The sequence below is a fragment of the Myotis myotis genome, unplaced genomic scaffold (assembly GCF_014108235.1).
Source record: "Myotis myotis isolate mMyoMyo1 unplaced genomic scaffold, mMyoMyo1.p scaffold_m19_p_7, whole genome shotgun sequence".
Taxonomy (NCBI): domain Eukaryota; kingdom Metazoa; phylum Chordata; class Mammalia; order Chiroptera; family Vespertilionidae; genus Myotis; species Myotis myotis.
In genome coordinates, this window is record NW_023416379.1 from 71,501,987 (window position 1) to 71,528,579 (window position 26,593).

A 26,593-nucleotide genomic window follows, 5' to 3' on the forward strand; every position below is an offset into this window, starting at 1 on the left:
AAATATCTTGCTACCATTATCTCTCAAGAATATGTCATCAATGACAATCTCTATTTGGTCCACATTTTCATAATACATTTGCTTTTCTTCTATGGAAGAAGCAAAAACAAATAAAATTTATTTGTACAAAGTCAACATAAAAGATGGCAAATACAGGGTTACAATGTAAATATATAAAAACAATCAGCCAAAATATTCAGAATTTAAAGGGGGAAGAATGAGGAGATACAGTGGGATAAAAAGAGAGAATATAAAAGAAGCAACACATAAGTAAGAAGAGAAGCACATTTCTGTTCTGAGAATGAGCACAAAGATCGTTACTGAAGATTGGGGAGGCCACAGTAAAGGTGGAGGCACGTTTTCATACCACATGTTGGAATTCCAGCTGGACTCTCATGGGCCTGAAACAGTGCTGAACCTAGGAGTTAGACTGGACAACAGGCTCCATTCTAGGAGCAGTGGTGTTTTCCAAGGCAGGCCAGTAGGAAAGGGCAGTGCATGGCAGCAATCAAAAGCAGTCAGACTTTCTATAGATTTTTAAAATTATTTTTAAATTTTCTAGAGACATTGCACCCCCTTATGGCCTGCAACCAGGGTGTACTATGCTCACTGCCCTTTATTTGGCATTTTACCGCCTAGGAATAAATTATTTCCTCAAGCATTTCTCTCCATATCACATTGGAAGACAGCTGAAAACAATGGCAACATCCCTTAACATTTTTCTGTATTACTACAGAAAGGATCAAAGAACAAATGGTGTGTCACACATTAGGGGATACGAGCAACCCAGCTGTGGGACCTGGCTCTGATGAATCGCATCCGCAAGATGACAAGGACTCCCAGGATCATACAGCAGAGATGAAACCCTCACCCCTCAAAACATCAGCCAGGGCTCCTGGTAATGAATTCAACGCAGACTCCAGCTGTACTGGTAAGGACTCTGGGACAAACTGGCATATAGTTCCAGCCACTAGTCCTAAATGTGTATGTGAATTAGAGATAATGTGATGTTGGTTGAGGAATGCTAGCCTGGGAGTCAGAATACTTAAATAATTTATACAGCTATCATTGATAAAAGTGCTTTACAGTTTTCTTTACACACAAGGCTGCTCATCTAGAAAATGGAAAGGTTGTAATGGATGATCTCTCAAGTCTTCTAAAAGTGAAATTCTGTTATTCTAAATTTATGGCTTATTAATAGGGATACGGCTAATTCGGACTATGAATGTATTAGTTAAAAATCTCTGAGATCCAAATGACAGAAACTAGTTAAAAAGAGGTATTTTTTTCTCCCCATGAGGGAATCAATGTTGAAAGGATTGAACAAACAGGTTTGGAAAGTAAGGAAATAGCTGTTTGTGACGTTAGAGGTACAGTATCCACCAAACAACGCTTACTTCTGACACTAATTGCATATTTGGGAATTCCCCAAAATTAGTTTTGATAATTCACTATAAGGACTCACAGAACTCACTGAAAGTGATTATACTCAAGGTTATGGTTTATTATTGTGAAAGAATACAGGTTAAAATCAGCCAAGAGAAGTAACTCATGGGGGGAGTGCAGGAAAGTTCTAAGCATAGAGCTTCCACTTGCCTTCTCCCAGTGGAGTCATGGACAACACTATTCTCTCGGCAACAATGTGTGAGTGTTGTAACCAGGGATGCTCACCTGAGTCTTGATGTCCAGAACCTTTATTGGGGTTCCACAGCCAACTGGCCATGTGACTGACCTGAGTCTTCAGTCCTGCTGAGGGTCAAGCTGATACCCCATGACTCAACAATAAATGACATTGCTAGATATTCTAGTGGGGCCAGAAGCTCCCGGTAAATTACTCTTGTCAGGCCGGAAATTCCGAAAGCTTAGAGATGACTTCCCAGGGACCAGAGGTAAAGGCCAGTGCTCTTCTTGGGCAAGGGGAAATTCTTTACTACACACAGGGCCTGAGGAGGAAGTAGAGCCTGGGAGTGAACGCTGTCAGGACTCCATATACATTAGTTTTCTATTGCCAGCATAACAAATTACCACAAACTTAGCATCTTGAAAGAACACAATTCATTATCTCAGACTTCTGTATGTCACAAGTCTGGGTTGGCTGAGCTGGTTTCTCTTTTACAGGTTTTGCAAGGTCAAAATCAGAGTGTTGGACCTCTAGCTTCTTAGCCAGAGATTCCAGGGACTATCCACTTGCTGTTCATTGAGGTTGTTGGCAGAGTTCATTGAGGTTGTTGGGAGAATCCAGTTCCTTACAGTTGCAGGACTGAGGTTCCTATTTCCTTGCTGGCTGCCAATTGGGGTGGCTCTTAGCTCCTAGAATCCTCTCTCTGTTTCTATATCTCTCAGCCAGCAATGCCTCAAATCCTTCTCGTGTCTGGAATCTCTCTGAATTCCCCTTCTTCCGCAAAATAATATTTTTTTTCTTCCTACAATTAGAGAAAGTTCTCTGCCTTTAAGGGCCAATATGGATAATCCATAACAATATTAATTTTTAAGGTTTGTACATAACCTTAATAACATCTGCAAAGTCCATTCTGCCATACAGTTTGATGTAATCTACAGGTTCCAGGGTTTATAGTCTGAAAGTCTTTGGGAGGCCTATCACACTATCTCCCATCTCTGCATTTCTCTGCGCTTTTTGGTTTCATGAATTTCTCCATGAAAAGCATGGGCACTGACAGCCCCTAAACATCAGGGATCATCAACACAAGTGGCACGGGCCCGGTAAAGAATACAAATGCGCGAGGTGGGCCGGTATAAGAAGACAGGAAGCGGGGCTGGCTGTGAGAAACTAGAGTAGAGGGTGACGAACGATAGCCCGCGGGCCAAATTAGCTTGCGAGCTGGTTTTTGTAAAGAATCTTTATGTATTGTCTATGGCTGTTTTTGTGCTACAATGGCATAGTTGAGTAGTTGGATAGCATTTGGCCTGCAAAGTTGTAAATATTTGCTGTCTGGCCCTTTATAGAAGGTATTTGTCAATCCACGAACTAGAGCATGCATACACCACTCCAGGCCACCTCAGAGCTCCAGCCAATGGTTGCTGTAAAGACATATCCGTCTAGTATTTCAAATCGAGTCTTATCAAGAAAAGCTTGAGCTCAAAATCTCTATATGAAACTTTCTGATCTTTGAGTGTCAACTCATTCAAAATATTCTTCAAACACTGGGAAGACTAATTCAGAAACACCTGCCAGCCACATTGGCTCTTCCACAGCCATTTGTAACCTTCAGCCAAAAAGGGGGATGGAATTTTTCATGGCTTAGTCTCAAGTCAAAAAATCTGAGGAAAGAATTTGTGTCATGAGCTGTCTCTGCACAAATCAGCGAGGTGCTTGGGTACCATTACTGACATAATTTAGTTAATTCAGAAGCTCCCTCTCTGGCCCTGGGCAGGATGAAGTTTTTAAAGCCCTAAGCACCAAAAAGTTTACAAACCCAAACAAAACACATTCATGTGTATTTTAAATTAATTTAAAATTAAATTAATTTAAAATTAAATTAATTTAAAATTAAATCATAAAAAATAACCCCCCAAGTAAGTGCAAGGAATTTCAACGTTGTATTTTCTTCTCTATAATACTTACTCTGAATTTTCATATGTATATGAAAAGTTCCTCCCTCTCCCCCACCCACATTTCTACATTTTATTGTTTCTGTCTCCGCTTTGTACCAGGTTATTCTGCCACCTGGGCTTTCCAACACTGTGGGGGCTAGCACAAGGGTGGGGTACATTTGCACTAGCAGGGTGGCTCTCAGAGGGGACATGTGGATAAAGAGGAGCAGGCCCTGGGAAGGGAACGTGGCAGACTATCCCCGGCATTCCATAAGCTGAATGCTTATAGAGTGCACTTTCTGAATTAATATTTCTGAAAGCCCACATGCCTATAATCTGCCTTTTATAAGTGACTATGGCTTGCTCACTACAACTGAACTATGTCCTTGTTGTCACTGAACACAGCCTTCTAGTTGCTACAGAGCTTGGAGATTTTATGTTTTTTTGTATGCATTTTCTGATTTCTTCCCCCTAAACATTCACACTGGTAAAATTTCCTCTAAAAAGCACACTGATTTAATTTATTAGTCCTCTGAGGGGATGGAAAAGGAGAACACCTCCCAGGAACCACACTGTAAGAAAAACAAATGAGACCCTGAACTAGCAATTATCTGCCTGCTATTCATCATGGGCATCTAGGAAGGGCTGACCAAAAGGTTTAATTGTAACTAACAAGTATGATTTATTTGAAGAAAAGAAATTCAGACAATGATGCAGCAAGATTAGTTACTGCCTTAAAAATGAAATTAGGTTGGATAGGGTTCTCATAGTTGGTGAAAGAAATGAACTTTCAAATGAAAAATGGATACTTAGGAAACATGCCAAAATATGTGATGTCAATTTTTGCTTCTTAATTAGACAAGGTCAAATCACACAGCATGCATTGATGAATGAATGAATGAATTAATTGACTCACACACCTGCTTATGAAAGCCATCCAGTGCCTATGATATGCCTGTACTGCTACAGGTACTAGGGTTACAGCAGCAGGTAAACCTCATCCCCAGGTTTCTTGGAGCTGACATGCAAGTGGGAAAGACAGGCAGTAACATGTGTCATACAATATGCAGGTGGTGATGAGGACTCTGAACGAAACTAGATCAAATTTGTTATGGACTAAATTGAATTTCCCCGAAATTCACATGTTGAAGTCCAAGCTCCAAGTACCTATAATGTGACTGTACTTGGATATGGGATTTTAAAAGAGGTAATTAATGTTGAGTGAGTTGTGTAGGGTCTCCCCTACATCCAATATGACCGGTGTCCAGTATGACTGTGTCCTTATAAGAAAAAGAGATGAGGACACACACACACATAGAGGGAAGACCATGTAAAGAGGACATCTGTAAGCCAAGGAGAGAGATCTTCAGAAGAAACCAACCCTCCTGACACCTTGACCTTGGACCTTTACCCTCTAGAGCTGTAAGAAATAGATTTCTGTTAAAGATACCTGGTATTTGCTATGGCAGCCCTAGCAAACTAATACATATACTCACTATCCAGCCATAGAGAAACTTGGTGATCTTCAACCGAATCGATGGTTGGACCTGTGCACATTGTGATCAAATCCCATAGAATTGATATTCTAGGTGATTATGTTTTATTCATTTTTCACCACAAATTATCTCAGCTTTGCATTCAATGGCATGTTTATTGTCTACAGTTCCCTCATTCAATAATATAAAGCTGTATGAGGGCAGGGATTTTTCTGCAGCTCCCTAGACTATGTCCCGAATAAATAGTAGTGGTAACTAAAAAACAACAACAATCTATCTTGAGTGGATTGATATTTTTATTTTTTTAAAATAACACATTTATTGTAGAAACTTTGAAGATACAGATAAGGTAAAAGACTAATAGGATTACCTGTAATCTGACATTCTAACTTTTTATGTTGTTAAAATATGGGAGTGGGGAGAAGGAGAGGTTATTGGGGAAAAATGAAGAAAAAAAGGGGGACATCTGTAATACTTTCAACAATAAAGATAAATTAAAAAACAACAAACTAAATTTGTAGCTTATATGTAATTGCTCATGACGTTTAGAATCCCGATTATCTGAAAATTTCCCTATTTTAACATGCTTATAAATTTTATTTTCTTTAAGGAGAATTATTTAACTTGGGCTGAATACCCAATCATTCAGAATAGGTTGGGAACACAGCAACTGCTAATTTAGCATGAAATACTGTAATTGCTACAGCTTAATTGTTTGTGTTAAATGGAAGGTAGTAATAAACCCTCAGGAATCTCAGTGTAGCCAAATGTATCAGTAACAGGACATTATCTCTAATATATTTGCATAGGTGAAACCAGTAATTTGTTTTCCTCATGCTTCATGTACTTTAAATCTACTTGATCTATATTTTAAACTGTCCATCTTTATGCTTATTTTTAAAGCCCAATTATATGTCAAAAAGGATACTCAGGTATCACTTTAAAATTAAAGCTGCTCACTGTCAGGGATGTGACAGGTTGATGGGTATTCGATTCACATATGATCACAGTACCATTACTAGACTTACAGTAATGGTGCTTACTGTATGCCTTTAAGAAGCACTGATATGGTGTTTACTATCTTCCAGGAACTGTTAAATAACTTGTCACAACAAGCCTGTGCTATAGGCTTTCATCATCATAGCAAGCCTATAGGTGTATTGCATCAATGGGAATGCTGAGGCACAGAGAGCATAAGTCTTTGGGGTAAAGGCAGGATTTGGAGGTTGGCAGATGAATCCCTACAGTCTGCTGCCTCTCCAAAGGTGCGGACGGCAGATAACATTTGTGATGGGTACTGTGTGCCTGACCCTTCTATGTGCTTTATAACTCATCACCATAACATTATATATTCAGTCATTTTATGGTGATGCGTTACCCACTGGAAACCGAAGGTTCAGATTTTGGTTTCAGTTTTGGCAATGAGCTGGGAGTGTGATTTGGGGCACCTCGTACCTCTCTGGGACTCAAGCTAATGAGTTGATTGGATTAGATGATTTATCCTCCAAAGTCTCTTCTAATTGTAAAGTTTTAGAGTTTGAAGACTATTTTAAACGTCTTGAAAAGAACAAAAAACTTTTTTGGCTTCTAATTTTAGTGATTATTGGTACCGGGGGGCGGGGGGGGGGGTTCTGCCTATACCTCTTTTGTCATTCCATCTTTTGTTTTCTGGTTGCTCTAGGTTTCTAATGTTAAAATTGAGTACTCAGTCTAGATATTTCATCTCCTACACTCTCATTCTTGAAAAATTATTTTGTTTGCTTATTGACACAAATTTTAAATTTGACAGAAAGATGTAGATGCCTTAGATTCAGACATTTTAAAGATATAAAGCCCTTTTGGCAAACAGAACAGAACAAAACAAAACAATCCCAGAACTTTTAATTTAGATATTACCAGTTCAAGGAGCTCAAAGTGTTTTCTTTTCAATGGTAGTCATCTATATACAGATTTATATGATGCCAAAGCTGTCTAATTATGCAAATATATTCTAATTTCCATAAGCAAAGGCATTTTCAGTAAGTATTTACATATGATATTGCTATGTACTTATGCAAATGACGTTAACTTTCACCTAGTCCCAAGTGATAAACAATCTCCTAGGTCCTTTAGAGACAATGTTCTTGGGAATACGTAAGGTCAAGTAAGAAAGGTAAGATTTCTAGCTCTAAGCCAATGACACGAATGTCATAGTTAATAATCATAAAGAATAATCCACTGCTATCCAGCCTCCTTTTGCTTCTCATTTCATCATGGTCTAATGCTTTAGAACCATTCTCTGTTTTACAGATGACACTGGGGACAGCACACAAATTCTGAAGGTACCTCAACTCTCCTCTAGAATGAAGCACATTAAAAAAGAGATGGCCAAAAATCACCTTCAGTTTGTGCGATTTGAAGCAACAGATCTCCATGGGGTGTCCAGGTCTAAGAGTATCCCTGCACACTTCTTCCAGGTGAGTTTTACAAGTAGAGTTATGACTGAATGTAATTTCATGACCATTAGCAAGCCAATGGTCCTTACTACTCTTTCTTATTTTATTGTAATCTACACAGCAAGTTTAGCTGAAAACCAATACTTCATTTTGTTTCTTCTCTTGTTCCTTCCCAAACACATTATTGCTCCCCAAGGAGCTGAACACATAATTTCAGCTCCCAAACAGCCATTCCTTTACCCAATAGAAATATAAAACTAATTAAGACTGGTAATTTTAGTCCTTCTGCTTTGAATAATTTCCCTCTACAGAATTATCTTTTCTCTCTTACTGCAATTATGAAGATTATATTTTGTTTGACATGAGAAAATTGCAACAGAAGACCCAGGAGCAAATATAAAAGGGGGAAAAAATAATTAAATAGAAAGAATTTGCTAGATAAAAAGCATATCCCTTTTGGCTTCTATTTCTGATAAGAAAATACTCTATTGTTGGATGACTTAATGACTATTAAGTTCTTTAAAATAGTGATATTAAGAAATATTGTAGTTTTGGATATGTTCTAAGATTTTAAGATTTTTTTCAGTTTATATCATGTCTTCATTTTAATGACAGGTATATTGTGCAACTGAAACATTACTTTTTAGGAATGAGACATCAGTCAATCTTATATAAAAAAGATAATTGTTAAGCCTGCTCTAAATTAAAAAATATGTAATTGTTATCACTGTGATATCAAATTGTAGTTTTTCTCATAGGCTTTATGCTGGAAAAAAACTGGGTGTCTTCAAAACGCCTTTTAAAACAATTGTTAACAGATTCAAATTTGTTTGGTAAGAAATTACTTAGATCAGCCTGCAGATGTTGTTTCCTCTTTATCCAGGCAAGAGCAAATGTTGGTTACTTTTGATAACAAAATGTGAAATTTACTGTGGATAGGCCCAGGATCTAATTCACATGACTTTCTTTCAATCAATAAGAAACCATAACTGGCACTTCAGGTACTTGCCAGAGACCTCAATATAAAACTTTTTGTTACTCAATTTTTGCCAACTTCTAATCATTTATTCTACTAATGGCATCTGAAACTACATTTTTAAAACCTTACTTTAGTTCCTCAATGGAACTCCTTTATGAAAATATAATTTAATATGTTCCCTGTATTTGCTGAGCATTGATACAATTGATGTACAGAGAAAATTTCTGCATTTTATTTTTTTTATTGCTATTGAAAATATTTTCCATTATCTTATTCAATGTCTCACATATAAGAACCACTTTTATTTTTCTGGAGTTTAGATAGGGCAATTGCTATTTATTCTTAACCCCAGTTTTCTAATACATTTCATTACCATTATTATTATTTAATGATTGTACAGTAGTTTTAACAAAACAACTCAAATTTATTTTGGAACTTTTGAAGGTATAAATGAGAATGAGTATTTATGTGTAGCATGAATATTTATACTTTAAGATTAAATTGATTTTGGAACATTTATCATGACTACACATTAAAAACAGGTTAATCTGTGTGAACCAATGTTTACCTTGTGTGTCTGTCCCAGCTGGCGTGGCTCAGTGGTTGAGAGTTGACCTGTGAACCGGGAGGTCATGGTTCAGTTCTCAGTCAGAGCACATGCCCAGTCTGCAGGCTCAGTCCCCAGGGGTGGGGAGTAGGGGAGAGGGGCATGCAGGAGGCAGCCGATCAATGGCTTGGCCTATTGTAATCCCCATAGTTAACTGCCTCTCAGAAGTCTACAGTAAAGAATTGGAAGTCCTTCTCAGTCCTACAATACACACCTGAGCAGCCAGGTCTGCTCACCACTGATGTTTCTATCTCTCTCTCCTCTCTCTTCCTCTCTAAAATCAATAAAAATATATTAAAAAAAATAAACATTGTATGTTTGTATATATATAAAGCTACCTGTATATGTATAGACATACAATTCTGTATGGGAAATTCGTTAAATAAAGAGTGGAGTCAATAATTTGAATTTGCCAATGGCTTAGAGAAAAGTAATTTTAATCTTTGTAAAGTAGTTAAATTTTTTTTTTCTATTTGGGGAAAATAAAGTATCAATTTGAGAGTTATTGTTAGACCACGGAAAGATATAACATAATCTAATCCATTGACTTCATTTATAGATGAGGAGAGTAAGGCCCAGGGAAGTTAAGGAAAGCTTTTAAAAAAATAGTACAGGCAGTTAGTGGTAGAGCTGGGACATTAGTCAGTGATTCTTCTCTTCCATTTCCACTGCCTCTTTTTTTTTTTTTTTTTTTAACTGCACCTTCTGCCTCGAGCTCTGCTTTTATATTTCCTTTTATTGTTAATTTGAGCTAAGTGTTCTTTCTTATAAAATTGAAAAAAAATTGATTTTTTTTTTTAAACAAGCCATCTACTAAGAGTAGAGGAAAAGACTGTTATATAATTGGAAAAGGTCAAATGGGGAACCTCTGAAAATGATGGTATCTACTTTTTAGAGAAAACTCACCATGTGCCCGGCACTATGCTCAATGCCTTACCAATATTAGTTTATTTAAACCACGCAACCAACTTATACTATCTGCTCTATCAAAGGATTAGTTTTTGTTTAAATTGTATGCAGATTCTTTCTATCTTTGACTTAATCAAAACATGATATAGAACGCATGATTAATTCTTTGGTTGTTTCAAAAGGTGACCTTTAATATGGTCCAAATGTCAGTGATCATAGAGATTGGAGCTATTCTGTAAGAATTTTTATTGATTCGCTGGTGATTTATATTGTGGTGTGAAATTGCCCAACTGTTTATATTTTTAAACATAATGTAAGATAACAGTTGTCATGAACAAAGTCTGTGTGTATATACTTATGTATTTCCCACTATTAAGAAAGAGTAGTTTGCATTCTGAATGTTCATAAAAGAATAAAGAAAATGACAGTTTAAAAAGAGTGCTCAGAAAAACACAGATTAAATAACCTGAAAGGTAAAGTGGTACTTTTTACTATTCTTTAAATTCATGAAGAGTAAAATGGTAGCAAGCTGTTCTCTATTGTTCACAATCAAGTGCATGCAAACACAGATTTAAATTGCAGAAACTCTTGGAAGTCTCATGAATAAAATACATCCCTCCTCATTTTAGATACAGTACTAACATACAGATTTTCAAACTAAAAAATTGACGAGTTCGGGAAATCACATTATTTCTTACAGCAAAAACTTGAATGAAAGGATTTCATACTAAAGTACCCTAAAATCCCATAATGTGTTTATGTGTGTAAAGTTTATATAGACAAGTCTATGAATGACTTAAAAAATTAGGCAGCAGATGAGTAGTGCTCACCTTACTCAACATTATTACTGCTAAAGCCTATTTGGATCAGCCAAGTCAAGTGGCATTTGAAAGTATGTGTAGAGACAGTGGAGAGTGAAGGAGGCAGTGGCTCACAATCAAAGGCAGAAGAGTGGCTTAGTAGATTGTGTCTGCTAGCACCAACACCTCCTTGGTAGCCATGCTTTTGGGGTTTGGAGGTAATATAGGAAACAATCTGGCTTGCAGAATGGCAGTACGTTTTATTAACCTCAAAAGGCTCACTGGCATCATGGGAACCACACTTTCTAGTCGGCTTTTTCCTCTGTCCATTAATGTAAACTTCCACACATGAAGCCTTGTTGATATTCCTATTACACCATTTCTAGAAATTGGGTTTTTGTGTGTGTCTGATTGACTTTATAACTTCATTACTTTCCTGTTGTTTGGCACATAGCAAAAGTTAAATAAATGACCTAATCCATGAACCCAAGAGGGTATAGGGCTAAAAAGTACCTTAGCTATCACCTAGTCTAGCTTCTGTTTCATAGACACGGATGCCGAGGTACATAGTCCAAGTTGCCTAACTTCACACAAATAATTAATGGAAGAGCCAGGACTAGAATCAGATTTGGTGAGCCCCAGTTCATGCTGACTTGAAAGCTACAACATTTTGGAAGCGGTAACGGTGGAGACACAGGTCCACATTCACAGGCAAGGCTTCTGGGACTCTGTGCGACTGTGAGGTAGCTCATTCTTAGAGGGATGTAAAAGTGAATGAAGAGAGGAATGTAGCTGTCAGCAGACCTGGCTTCTCAGGTGTGTGTTGTAGGACTGACTACACTCAGCTCTCTGAGGACTTCCAATTCTCTACTGTAGACTTCTGAGAGGCAGTTAACCATGGGGATCACAATAGGACAAGCCAAAGGCAAGCCTTATCCGAAGCGTTAGGAACTATGCCATTATATAAAAAGAGCTTTGGAAAGTACTCTTGGTCACGACCATTTCAAATAATTCCATAAGGCTTTACTTGACCTTTGTCATTTGCTCTAAAGGCATTTTCCTAATCAGCATACCTTTTACTTATGACGGCTATCTTCAGATTCCAGAGCCTATGAAGCCTTTCAAGGCTAACAATAATGAGTTGTTTATAAAAGCACTATTGGGGATTTCTTTCAAGAAATTAAAATTAAGTTAATGTTAACTAATAGATGTTAAACACATTTTTCCCCCTTACCACCCCTCCCTTCCCCATTTATGTTTGCTTTCAAGTTTCAAAACCTTGATTGCTCTATCCTTTAACTTTAGGAAAAAGTGACCCACGGAGTTTTCATGCCCCGAGGCTATCTCGAATTGATGCCGAGTCCTCAGGGCCACGAAGTGGATCACATAAGAGCCACATGCTTTAACAGTGACATCGTCCTGATGCCCGAGCTGTCCACCTTTCGGGCGCTGCCATGGGCCGAGAGGACGGCGAGAGTGATCTGTGACACGTTCACGGTCACGGGCGAGCCCCTGCTGACGTCCCCGCGGTACATCGCCAAGCGGCAGCTGCGCCAGCTGCAGGGCGCGGGCTTCTCCCTGCTCTCTGCTTTCCTCTACGACTTCTGCGTTTTCGGGGCGCCCGAAGTGATCAATTCCAAGACCATATCCTTTCCCGCTGCAACCTTGTTCAACAACCAGCACCAGCCCTTCATCCAGGAGCTCGTCGATGGTTTGTGCCGCACCGGAGCCCATGTGGAGAGCTTCTCCTCCTCGACCAGGCCCGGGCAGGTGGAAATCTGTTTGCGGCCCGAATTTGGCATCGGTTCAGCCGACAACGCGTTCACCCTCAGAGCAGGCGTCAGAGAAGTGGCCCGGAAATACAACTACATCACCAGCTTTTTCATCGAGACTGGCTTCTGCCATTCAGGAATCTTGTCTCACAGTCTCTGGGATGTGGGAGGGGAGAACAATCTGTTCTGCAGCAGCCCCGGCCCCGGGCCGCTCTCCGCCACCGGGAGGCGATGGGTGGCCGGACTCCTGAAACACGCGGCCGCGCTCAGCTGCCTGCTGGCTCCTGCCCGCAGCTGCCGGAAACGCTACTCCAAGGAGAGCAAAGAGCAGCAGGAGGGCGTGCCCACAACGTGGGGCTACAATGACAACAGCTGCGCCTTTAATGTCAAGTGTCACGGGGAGAAGGGCGCCCGGGTAGAAAACACGCTGGGCTCCGCCACGGCCAATCCTTACCTGGTGTTGGCCGCCACCGTGGCAGCAGGTCTGGACGGACTTCAAAGCCGCGAGGGCGCCCTGCCCGGCCCCGAGGATGATGACAGCCCTGAGCTTTACCCGTCAAAGCCTCCTGAGATCCCTTTGAAGCTGGAAGATGCCCTTGTGGCGCTGGAGGAAGACCCGTGTCTGCGACAGGCTCTCGGAGAAACTTTCATTCGGTATTTTGTTGCCATGAAGAAATATGAGCTGGAAAATGAAGACACAGACGCGGAGAGAAATAAATTCCTGGAGTATTTTATTTAGCATGGATTCCCTTCCCGATTCCTTTAGAGATGCGGGTTTGTGACCTCAGTAGCCGAGCTAGCAGAAAGAAAAGACGGCGCGTTTGTAATGAACAAGGAGATTACAAGTGCTGTCGCTCTTCTGTTTTGTCGCCATGGAATGGCTGACAGACGAAGTGGGCTGCTGAGAGGACGCTGATGACAATAAAGTTGCCGTGGGGCTGTGCTACGCAAACTCACCATGTCTTGTCCAGGGGGTCATCATTTCCTGTGGATGTTGACCTCGATCAAATATTCAGTTTTTTTTTTTCTTCAGGCAACAAGTATATTCACACAATAAAAATGTCTTAAGAATTAGAAAGCAAAATTTAATCACTTAAAAATAATTTTGATTATACAGATAGGTTGTGACTGCCAGGGAGACAAATAGACTGGGAGTATAATCTCATGGATCACGACATACTGGGGATCTATTTTGCAAGCCTCATTGTGATGTTTCCAAATAAGTTAAATAAGTTTGGCAAAAAATATGTCATGATGACAAGTCAGCAAGAGTGTTCCCATATGTCCCTTCTCTTTTTACCCTTCTTCATCAGCAACTATTCAAAGGCCAAGGAACTTCAAGGCTTTAAGGTCCATAAGAAAAAAAAAAAATCCACAAGAAATAGAATTCAGGCTGGGAATGATGAGGCCAAGTGTTTAAAACCATATTTTAAAACAATGCCTCACCTAGAAGCCCAATCTATAAAGTAAGGTGGAATGGGTATGCGTGTGGGCGTGGGTGGGCTCTGTGTGCTTTGCTCCCTTCTTTGAAACTAGAGATTTCAAAGATACCGCTGGTGCTTTGTGAAGTGTGAGAACAACTGCCTAGATAATGAGGGCTATGTTTGCAGCTTAAATTTGTATTTAAATGACTGATTCTGCTGCCCACAGAGGTTGGTGTCTCTCTAGAGAATATTTGTTCCGGACCTGAATGAGATAATACTGTAACTATCACTAAAGGTTAGCTTCTTTTGGGAAAAATGCCAACATCCACTTACCAGCAAATGAAAACCCTATTCTAGTGCTCAGGATCAAACAGGAGATTTGTGTGCAATTAAAACTGACTGTGTTCTCGATTTAGATAGCAAACACACGAGCTGAGGATTAGAATTTGGCTCAGACTCTCCTATTCAACTTTGTAGTAGAGTAGCCCCTTCTTATCTGTGGGATTACATTCCAAGACCCCCCAGTAGATGCTGAAACTGAGGATAGGCCTGAACTCTAAATATACTGTTTTTTTTTTCTGTACGTAGATACATAATTTTTCACTTAAAGGAACCACGTTCTGCTTCTCTTTAGCATATCCAAATGACAGCATCACTACTCTTGAGCTTTGGGGCCACTATTAAATACAATGAGGGTGACTTGCACACAAGTACTGTGATACTGTGACAGTTGATCTGATAACACACAGGGCTACTGAGCGACCAATGGGTGGCTAGCATGTACACCATGGATATGATGGACAAAGGAATGATTCATGTCCTGTTCGGAGAGAGAGGGACAGTGTGGGATTTCATCACGCTACTCAGAAGGGCGTACAATTTAAAACTTATGAATTGTTGCCCTGGCAGGTGTGGCTCAGTTGGTTGAACATCATCCTGTGCACAGAGAGGTCGATTCTGGGTCAGGGATAGATGTTTCTCTTTCGTTCTCTGTCTCTCTCTCAAATCAGTAAAAACATAAATAAAACTTATGAATTGTTTATCTTTGGAAATTTCCATTTCATCTTTTCAGATTGTGGCTAGAATAGCTGAAACCATGAAAATTCAGAACCGCAGATGGGGGGGGACGGGACGACTCTACTCAGTAGCTTAAATAGTGACAGTTGGTCTGTCCTTCACTAATTGCTCCTCCCCCTTTTTCTTTGAGCAGGAATGTGTTTGTATACAGAAGAATAAGGATCTTTGTGGATGAAGTGGTGGAGAGGAAGGTAGTGTAGGGCGGGTAGAACAAGGAAAGGAAATCTTCCCTGAATCTTCTGAGAATGAGATACCACACACTACATCATGTCAGGGAGAGGAGGGAGCAAGCCCATGGCAGCTTGCTAGTTGTCTGCCAATGTTCATTCGCCCCTCTCTTCCCAGTAATAACACCTAAATATGTCAGCTGGGAACAAAGTTTGAAAAATCAAAGTGGCATTTCTGAGTTTCCATTGTAGCTGAGTAAAGTCATGTTATTAGGTTCAGGGCAAGGGGAATGAAGTAGAAGTGCTGTATGGAAGCTCTGAGGAACTTCCTTAAAGGACAGATGCTCTGCCCCTGGTCCTTTCTCCATCTTTCTGCCTTTACCCTTCCTGCTGGCTGGCCTCAGATCAGGTGGCTGGAGTAATGCCCCAGGGGATGGAGGCCACACAAGGTGAAGTAATAAGAGGGAACCTCAGTTTTGTGGGGCAGAACTCGATTTGCCCACATTCAGATTGTAATCTGAGAGAGTAACAAACTTCTATCTCCTGAAAGGAACAGTGATTTAGGGTCTTCATTACTTGTGACAAACTTTATATTCTACCTTACTTGTGTGTGAGTGTGACTGACTGTGTGAGTATGAGTGATATGTCTGAATGTAGGTGTGTGTGGGAAATCTGAAAAATTGAGGATGAAAGAATCCTATATAATAAAAGTCTAATATGCAAATTGACCGAACGGTGGAATGACCAGTTGCTATGATGTGCACTGACCACCAGGGGCCAGATGCTCAATGCAGGAGCTGCCCCCTGGTGGTCAGTACACATACACAGGGGGAGTGTCACTCAGCCAGAAGCTGGACTCACAACTGGCGAGTGCAGAGGCAGTGGTGGGAGCCTCTCCTGAATCTGCTGCAGGTGGGTGGTAAGGAGCTAGGGGTCCCAGACTGCAAGAACCCCGGACTGTGAGAGGGATGTCTGACTGCTGGCTTAGGCGGACATCCCCAGAGGGGTCCTGGACTGTAAGAGGGTGCAGGCTAGACTGAGGGACCTCCCCCCACAGTGCACAAATCTCATGCATCAGGCCTCAAGTAAAGATATAAGAAGTGAAAGCCTACTTCCTCAATCTTTCCACTTTCGCAGAGGAGAATATGAGTTAGAGGGATCCACACATGCAAAAAAATTGTATTGTCTCCCACCCTAACAGAATTCTAGAGACCCATTCAGAGTCTATGGGCCTTTGTGAAACACATCTCATGCTTTGGCTTGGTTTTACGTCAATGGGTTAAAGATGTGATTAAAAAAAACAAAAAACTCTGCTAATCACAGTGCTTGTAGCCTTTATTTTTTCCCTTATACATTTTATTAGCATTTAAAAAAACACAACATTCAGCATGCCAGAGTGAGGAAATTATGGGAATATTATCTTCAGGGTTTAATGTAGTGAGATAACAGAAAATAGTCAGCCATGTGCTACCAGTCAGTTTATAGCATAAGTTGGTGTGGCCATTTTCATGGTGATTTCCCATAGGTGTGGGCCGATGTTCATTCTTATTGTATAAGGCAAACCAGCAATAAACATTGGCCTAGAGAGTTTAGGCTAAAGAAAAATTGGGGTAGGTATAAAAATTCAGTTGTTGGTTCTATTTTGTAGGGGACTTTCTGCTGATGCTTCTAGGTACCTTCTGAATCTAGCTAAGAAGGCCAGACAGATATTCAGCAGCACTTATTAGGCACCTTTTGTGTGCTGAGTCTTCTGCTGGGACTCAGCACCAGGGGAGACCAAGACAAAGAAGATAAGCAGACAGTGGGAGAGTTTTGGATCTGTGTATCTTAAGCAGAACAGAAAGAATTTGTTTGTACCCCTAATGCTGAAAAAAAAAACAAACAAAAACCTACTTCAAAGGCTGCTTTTATGGCTTGAAAAGGATGCTTTATGGATCTCTTTACAGAAATTACTTTCTTATTTTCATTCCCTATAATTGTTCTAATCAAAGCTTAGGGGAAAATGTGATTACTGAATTTAAAGTTGGTTATTAAATGAGTATACATGAGAAATGTAAATTAAAAACGATAATATTTTAAGACTGGAAAGTAAAACATTAGTATCATAGTAAGAAGTTTCTATTTTCAAGGACATTTTATGATCTAAAATTTCATTTTACAGTGAGTGTCTGAATAACAATGAAGCTTGAAATGATTTGAAAGCACTGAAAGATCTAAAAACTAAATATGAATAAAAATTGAAAGCACACAGTGCAGTCTGAACTTATCAGCATCACACAACAGCCTATTGACATATCTCCAGTCACCTGTATAACAAAACAGACTTACCAATATGTTTGTGGTATAGGTATTATCGAACGATACCTTTAATCTTGGGTTTTCTGTTACAGGTGTTAGAACCTGTATCTCTAAACACTGCATATGCGCACAGTGCCTTGCATGTTCCCTGTTAAAGCTCCTCTCATGTTGCCTATAATTAGTGGTTTACCTTACAGCTTTCCTAATTAGGATGTGAGTTCCAAGAATGAACGGCACAGATCTTATTCATATTTATAGTTATATTTATATTTTTTGTCCCTTGCCAATGTTCTGGAACTCAATAACTATTTAATTAATCAATTGATTAATCCATCATCCTATATACTATATGCTTAATACAGTTCTATCCTATGACAGTATAATACTCTCACATACCTTCATATACCCAGAGAGAGTGAGAAATAGAGATGGGGACAGCTGAGAGAATCAATATTTTGTGGTTTGTTATTGGTTACAGCTTCTCTGTTTCTAGAAACTCCTGAAGAAACACATTTGACCAACATGATGGGGTTCATAGAAAACAAAGAGCAGGGAGAAATGGCCATGATTTTTTGGGCCATGTGAAACCCTCCGTTAGCTTTTTCATGTTTGTGGGATTCCTCTCCTTTTGTCTCCTGCCTCCTGTCTAGAGGTTCACCTGTCCAGTTTCTCTTGCAGCCACAGTGCTGTAAAGACTGCCAATCTGATGCAATCATTCAACCCTCTGGGGACTCCACTGGGGTCGGCCTGAGGGGGCAGCAGTGACAAGCATCCCAGTGGTGGTGGCTTAGGTTCTCGCCGGAGCAGTCAAGTGTAGCTTCCAAGCCTGATTTTTAGATCCTCCCCAGGTTCTGTGAATTACCTAATATCTTTTTATAAATCCATTTCCTGCTTAAACTAGCTAGAATCTGCAAAATGAAGACTGACTGAAAAGGAGCATATAAAAGATACACAGAGAGCAAGCAACTTGGATAAGTGGGGAGGGGAAAAAGGGAAGGAGTGCTCCTTAGTCAGAAGAGTAGGAACAATTTAATGTTTATATGAAATTTAAATGAAACAAAGATCTGTTAAGCTCCTTGTATAGAGCATACTTCATTCTGATACTTTATTGTTCATTGCATTTTTTTGATGCTCTCTACGACTTCACGAAAAGGGCATGCTGTTTATTTTAAAAGTAAGAGAAGTAAGACTCAAAGAAATTAAGTGTTGAGACAAATGTGGATTTCTTCCACCTTTTGAGCCTCATCGTCTCTGTGCTATACCCAAAAGCCATTCACCATACAGTTTCAGCTGAGCACAAAACTGAAAATTATGTTGCACATTACATTTCAATTTTAAGGCTTCTGGGCACCAAATGCAGGTAGATACTTAAATAATGGGACTGTTCCTTTTTGCTAATATACAGTTCAATGTAGTTTCATTGAGTTATAGTTAATAAGTTTGACTACAAACAAATCTCAGCAAACCATATGTGGAATTTTTCAGGTAATAGCTACCTGCCAGCTACTCTATCCAGGCCAGGGAAATCTTCTCACAAAAGAGTATCATTCCATAACAGGATTTATTTCAGAACATTTCTCCAAGAAGAATAGTACATCAAGCCTTAAAGAATTTTATAATTTTTTAAATATAACAGATACCTGATAAAATTTCTGACAGCCCTTGGAATTTGAACTGAAATTATTTTGTTCCATCTTGAAAAATAGCCTTTGACAAGTATTCACTAAGCACATTTACCAAGCACATTGAAGATTTGATCCTCTCTGGATGCTTAAGGAATAACAGATAGGAAAGCACACTGATTAAAAAAAACAAACAGGCAGCTTACCTGAAGGGAAAAGGTATAAATTATGGTGAAAAGAGAATTGGTTGAGAATACAAAACACAATGAGAAACAGATTTTTTTCCCCCTCCCTTTTAAGGATTTTTCCTTTTAAGATTAATATGATCAGTTGACCAACTGATCATATTAATCTTATCTGGAAAGGAAAGAGATGTATAATTTTAATTAATCAACATGCAAATTGAATTTACATAAAACTGCCAATATATAATTCATTGAAAAAGAATGGATATCTATTCAGTGGGCATATACAAGAGATTATTGAAGAAATTGTTACATTGTAAGGAACTTCTCAAACATGAGCTAGAGGGCAGCAGCGCACCATTAAAGAGTCAGTCCTAGTGGCTCAGAAATCATCACAAAAACCTAATATTAAACATGAAAGTAACCAGATCTTAAATGAATAGAAATTGAAAAAGTGTATTAGAAATACTAACAGCAGAAATGCACTTTCCATCACATGACTTATATTTGAATATGTTTTGGTTAACAGTTATTAAGTACAGGCTCAGTATCAGTGGAGAGAGCAGAAGGGAGCATTGGAAGGATATTACTGATACTGAAGGGTATATTCGAGAGCCATTAGAAATATGAAACCATGGAAACATTAGCTGCATTATGTGATGTCTGAAATTAATCCAGGTTTTAAAAATTCTGGGTGACTCTGCAGCGGATTTGGAATAAATAGTTCTGAAAAGAAGTAAAGAAGAAATGTTTAACATTAAATAAACTATAAAAGGAATATAAAAAAATCTATAATTTTTTACTCATTTGGAGGTTCATTTATATGAATCAGAGGGTAAAAGCCTCTAGAGCCTCTACAAATTACATAATTTCTACAAAGGGCTAGTTTTCTTTCTGAGTTCACCGGAAAACACATATACCAATTCAGTTTTTTAAGAGGTAATCAGAAATGATGATGCTTTGGTGTCAGATGTTAGAAAGGATGGTGAGATTTTAAATTGTTATTGATCTTAGATACTAAGTACTATTTCTATTCAATTTATTAACTAATTTTTTTCTGAGAAATCATTTGTATGGTAGGTACTGAAGAGGAAGGCACACAACTGGATAAGACATGTTTTTCTCCCACAGAGAGATTCCAATTTAATTGAGGGAATTAGGTTTATTTCTAAATTTATGGGTTGAGGACAGACTATATTGTTGCAGAAGAGAACTAACAGCATAGAGGAGGGTGACACTGATTAAATAATACTAAGGTCTCGTATCACAGACTTCCTGGGGTGACAAGGGTGTCAGAGCTCATGTCTCCAGGACTTGGGGAAGGAAAAGAAGTATGTCAGAAAGGAGAGAGGAAAACCACTTCCTCAATTCTCTGGAGTAAACTAGAATATCATATCACCATGGTTCCCCCTTCCTTCTGCTTTCGATGCAAGAGGTGTCCCTTAGGTGTTCTCAGGATCCCACCCTTCCGACCTCCTCAGGCCCTAATGATACCAAATACCCCCTTTCTACTGTATCTCGAGTGTATCAATCTCCTGATGTTCCTTTCCCATAAGAATTTAACTATGTGACATGTTTCCAATGTGTATCATATACACACATGTTCCAAGAGGGAAAAACAAAACCCTGTAATAATCCCAAGAACCCTTCATACTCTCTCCTCTTTAAAATCAAATGTATTGATTGGGTTACACATATCCTTGTTCTCTTACTGTTTACTCCTCACAGCTCCACACCAAGCCACTCCAACTGTCCTCACCAAAGCCAACAGTGACCTCCCTCTTGTTAAACCCATTGGCCACGTCTCATTCTTTATAGTTCATGACTAGTAGACAGGCAGAATTTGACCCTTTGTTGAAATGGGTTTCTCTGGAGTTGTAAGACACTATAGTCTCTAGGTTTTTTATTATTTTTTCTTTCTTTCTCTCACCACTTCTCAAACTCCTGCAAACTTCTCTCTGATATTTAATGTTGGTTATTATTCAGGATCTCTTTTTTCTCTCTAAAAAGTCTTTTCCTCATCCTATATAATTAAAGGCTAATATGCAAATCAACTGAACTGCAGAATGACCAGTCACTATGACATGCACTGACCACCAGAGGGCAGAGGCTCAATGCAGGAGCTGCTCCCTGATGGTTGGTGTGCTCCCAGAGGGGGAGTAGCGCTCAGCCAGAAGCCCTGAGCCAAGCTCAAGGCTGGCAAGTGCAGCTGTGGTGGCAGGCGCCTCTCCTGCCTCCACAGCAGCACTAAGGAAGTCCTACCGCCCGCTTAGCCCGCTCCCCACATCAGACGTCCCTGGAGAGCTCCTGGACGGCGAGAGGGTGCAGGCTGGGCTGAGGGACTCCCTTCTCTTCGCCCCCAGTGCATGAATTTCATGCATCAGGCCTCTAGTTCTAAAATAAAATGTGTTCCCATTAAATTTGATTAAATTAAAAAAAATATTTTTTTTTTGGTAGAGATAGAAAATTGCCTCGTGGACCCAAAGACCTTTGCCTCAGCTATGTCTCAGGGATGAACCTAACCAAGGGCCACAGAGCTGTAAATAAACAAAAACATGTTTTTCTCTTTGTTCTCCTCTCTATCCTTGTCTGTATGTGTTCTCTTTTGTGGTAGACTGGCTTTCTCTGTTTCTTCCTCTACACATTGGAACATGGTGGCTAAAACCACAGACTAAATTTATATCTTTTATAATCATCAACCTGACTGAAGTTGGACTTTTCTAGTTCCAATTCCAAATTGCCTGGTTCAGTTTGGGCAGTGTACCCTCTCTCACCCAGTTAACTGTGGCCTGGAAGGGAGAAGCCACAGTGTACAATCATGGCTACTCTCTCTATTGCAATGCAGCTGGGACAGAGCAGGAGAACCCTTGCGGGGTGATGTGAAAACCCAGTGACTGTCCATGGTACGTTCCATACCTTCCATTCCCATCTACAAGCAGGTGATTGCCAAACTGCTTTCTCAAAATGCACCTCTACTTGAACGTCCCCCAGGTACCTCAAACTCAATATTTCCACTGTTTAACTCATGACCTATTGGCTGCAAGTCTACATATTGGTTCTCTGCTATTTTTAAGTCTTCACTGGCCTCCTTCTAAGAAAAATCCCTTGTCACACCTGGTCATTGATCATCTGCTGCCATCCATAGCTCAAGCCGGGAGGGTTGGCGAGACTTGGGGTCTCCTCTTCACAGAGGCAGGGCGTCCCCCAGATCCTTCTCATCTGCTGCCTCAGTCCTTCAGCTCTTTCTGGCACGAGAGGTCCTCTGAGTCTTAGCCTGTCTGCTAGCCACTGAAGGACCTACATGATTCACTGAGCAGCTTCAGCTATGGCTTCATCTCACCCTCTACACGGTGGCCCACAGCAGGCCTGCTGTCTCTCTATGCTCTTGGCACATGATCTTGGACAAATAACCTATCTATGTTTAAAATTTCCAATTACAGTGTACTGTCCATATTATTTTCTTCTACTGATTTTATGCATATAGCATAGTGGTTGGACAATCATATACTTTACAAAGTGGTCCCGCTGCTGTTTCAAGTACCCACCTAACACCATACAGAGTTATTGCAATATTATTGACTATATTTTCTATGTTGTAGTTTACATCCCCAATAACTTAATTTTTTTAATCACAATTCCTCAATCAATAAAATGAGGATATCCTTTTTATCTACAGCAGAAGACTTGTTACAATAATTCCTCCCTCACTTTTTACCTTAAAAACACTACATGTAATGTTATATCACATAGATAAGGAGCATCTAAAATGTACTGTGCTGAGCTCCTTTGGACATACCTTTAAAAAATGTAACATTAAATGGATGATTGTATGATTGGATCATCTAATGGTTACTGAAAATTTTGCTATGAGTTGGATCAATAGTAACCTAAAGCTGAATGAAGAATAAAGAAATGTCTTGACTGAAATCTGCTGAGAACATGTGAGTCGCACACCACATGTATTCAACTTCGAATCTTCTTGGCTTCTCTTTATAGTGTGAAGCGACACCCTAAGGATTCAATCGGCAAGGTCGCCTGCCACAGTTGCAGCTCTCGAGGAGGGTGAGATAGAATTGGTCCCCCTGCAGCGATACTCATTTTTCACACTCAGGTACCCAGTCGAGGAAGCCCTATGCTGCATGGCAACTGTATAGTTTGTTTTTGTTTTTTGGTCAGGGGACAGAGATTGTTTTTGCATGTCCTGTGGTTGCCAGAGCAGTTTCTCTGTCTCTCGGGTATGAGAAAAGAGAATAACATAGTGAGAAAGAGAGGCAGTTGAGGAATCACCCTGGTTACAAGGATGCCCTCACACAGTGCAAAGCTGCTCCAAGGGGTCCTTGCAGCAGCAGAGGCACACCGCTGGGCTTTTTAGAGCTGCAAATTCTTAGGCCCAGGAATGTGTGTTTTCACAAGTGCTCTAGGCAATTCCTCCACATGCCCAAGTTTAAGAACCACTTTTCCTCAAGATCGAGACCTGCCTGAACATTCACAGAGATTTCCCTAAGCCCTGAATCTATGGCCAAAAACACACACATGAAGGCTTCTGTTGTTTTGAAGATGCTACTTCCATGCTGCTAGTTTCTTGTGCCCCTGGGGCAAAAGTTTGCTATTCTAAACTGCTACAGAAGCCAAATAGCTGTTCTCACACCTAGGCTATCTTCTTAATACCCAAGGAAGGCTTTTACACGCTTCAGAAAAGTATGCTATCTGCTCTGCTATTAGGTTCAATGTGATGACTATTAATCAAGTTTACAGCTAAGACACTTAAATGCTTCTTGACATGTGAATGATCTCACTTCACTTCATTACTTACTCCTTTAAGGAAGGAGAAAGACTACAAAATAGTCTCTCCCTGGCTGGTGTGGCTTAGATGGCTGTGTGCCATCTTGTGTACCGAAAGGTTGCCGGTTCGATTCCTGGTCAGGACGTTTTCTGGAGGCAACCGATTGAAACATTGATGTTTTTCTCTCTTTTCCTCTCCCATCTCTCTTTATAAAATCAATTAAAAAAACACACCCAAAAGAAAATAAATAAAAAAAGTCTCTGATTGAATGGCTTGTTACTTATTGGTTTGGGGATATATATATATTTTTTATTATTAGTTAAGGTATTACAAATGTGTCCTCATCCCCCCCATTAACCCCCAACCTCCCCCCCACACACAAACTCATGCTCCCATCCAGTTTGGGGATATTTTTAAGAATATAATTTTGGAAGCACACTTAACCTTATTGAACTATCTGATTTCCCAGGAGGCAAAATTCTTGCATGATCAAGAAGTCATGTAGTTTTTGTTTGGTACTGGTTAGGGTTATGAAATTCCTCTTAATTCCCTCAATGCCTCTTAATTTTCTCTAATAATAAGCTCACTTTCCCCCCATAGGACAGAAGCAGCTATGTCAGGATATATACTAACACTAGGAAAACACATTATACACGTTGCATTTGTCCACATTCTTCTAAAGGATTCTTAAATTTCTGAAATGCCTTATTCACACACACACACACCTACACACACACATGGTAACAGAAGGGAGCAAAACAATGTGTTTATTGACAACAGAGCTGACCCTTTACATAAGAACACACACAACTGCACAATTTGGAAAAGGATGGTCACTGTCTCTATGGGGGCAGTGCAGGGTTGAGTCCTGTACAGCACAGTCTCTGCGATTAGACTGCCTGGCTCGGGGTCCTGCGCTGCCACTTACTATCTCTGTGTCCGTGGGACGGTTTTGTATGCTTCTGTACTCAGTTTCTGCATCTGTAAAACGAGGTTCATAATAATGCCTCAAAAGTCACTTTGAGGATTAAATTAGATAATGCGCGAAAAGCCCCTAGTATAGTGCCTGACTTTTGTTAAGCATGCAGTAAATGATTGCAAGTGAACTACAGTGTTACTCATTTTTTGTGACAAGAGAGAACATGGATTCCCTTTCACCCTGTCCATATGGTTTGAGATCTCCCCATCTGGGGGTTTATAGCTTTAAAAAGGAGTTTCCTTGGAGACATTTATGAGGGGGGTGTGCATAGAGGAAGCAAGTGGAGGGGCCAATTGTAGCATTGAACCCTGATGCCTTCTGGCTTCTCAGTTTGTTTTTCTTCTTCCCATTACAAATAATTTTCATCACTCTGGACAGGATAAGTGAGCACTTTTTTGGAGTATATATTACTTTTACAAATATACTTTATAACTTACTAGAGCAGTGATGGCGAACCTATGACATGCGTGTCAGAGGTGACACGTGAACTCATTTTTTTGGTTAATTTTTCTGTGTTAGGTGACGTTTAAATATATAAAATAAATATCAAAAATATAAATCTTTGTTTTACTATGGTTGCAAATATCAAAAAATTTCTATATGTGACACGGCACCAGAGTTAAGTTAGGGTTTTTCAAAATGCTGACATGCCGAGCTCAAAAGTTTCGCCATCACTGTCCTAGAGGCCCAGTGCATGAAATTCGTGCACCTTGAAAGGAACTGTGGGCCTCAAGGTTGCGGTGGGCACAGGGTTGGGTCTTGGCCCATTCTCCACGCCCCTGCCTGGCCCCTCCTGCCACAGCCTCTGGTTCCCTGTCTCCTGGCAGCTGGCTCCCGCCGCCGCCGCTCCCATGCGCTGATGGTGTGGAGTGATTGGAGCTGGTGCCATCAGCGGGTGCAAATGGCGGCTGCTGCCCTGATCTCTCCTTAGGAGCAGGAGGAGGTGGAGAAGCCCTGAGGAGTGATTGGGGCTGGCAGCTGCCACTCGCACACGCTGACAGCTCTGAGGGATCGGGGCTGGCACTGGGCATTTGCAGGGGGTGTGAGTGGAGCTGGTGCCAGCAGCAGGTGCAAGCGCTTGGCAGGACCTCAGCGTGAGGGAGCAAAGAATTTTTAGTAACCAGCAGAGGCTCGACCCAATGACAGTGACCAGTGCCCTGCCTGATCTGGCACCCCCACTCACCTCCATCATCCTTCCATGGCTGATGCCCGCCGGCACACGCCATGTTCAGCGCTCTGCTGCCTGCTGCCGACACCTGCCATATTCCCTGTGTGCCCCCTGGTGGTCAGGACACATCCTAGCAACTGGTTGTTCTCTTGTTCTGCTGTTCGGTCTATTAGCATATTAGCCTTTTATTATATAGGATAATACACATCAGAGGTAATTAGTCTTTGACTGACAGAAAATATAGTAGTATATCAGATTCCAGCAGCCCCTCAGACATTGTTCTTCAGAGTTACACTCTATATTCACGTAAGAAGAGAACATTTGTAAACTAAAGTTTATG

General features: G+C 40.3%; 1 protein-coding gene across 1 annotated transcript in view; it reads left to right on the forward strand.

The window, feature by feature from the left end:
• LGSN (lengsin, lens protein with glutamine synthetase domain) overlaps positions 1 to 13,628 on the forward strand; it is a 121,305-nt gene extending 107,677 nt beyond the window's left edge. Inside the window, exons 5-7 of the mRNA XM_036318042.1 lie at positions 737 to 931; positions 7,338 to 7,504; positions 12,084 to 13,628. Of these exons, the coding sequence (XP_036173935.1) occupies positions 737 to 931; positions 7,338 to 7,504; positions 12,084 to 13,289 (1,568 nt within the window). The 3' untranslated portion in view covers positions 13,290 to 13,628. The remainder of the gene's footprint in view (positions 1 to 736; positions 932 to 7,337; positions 7,505 to 12,083) is intronic.
• The last annotated feature ends 12,965 nt before the right edge of the window (positions 13,629 to 26,593 follow it).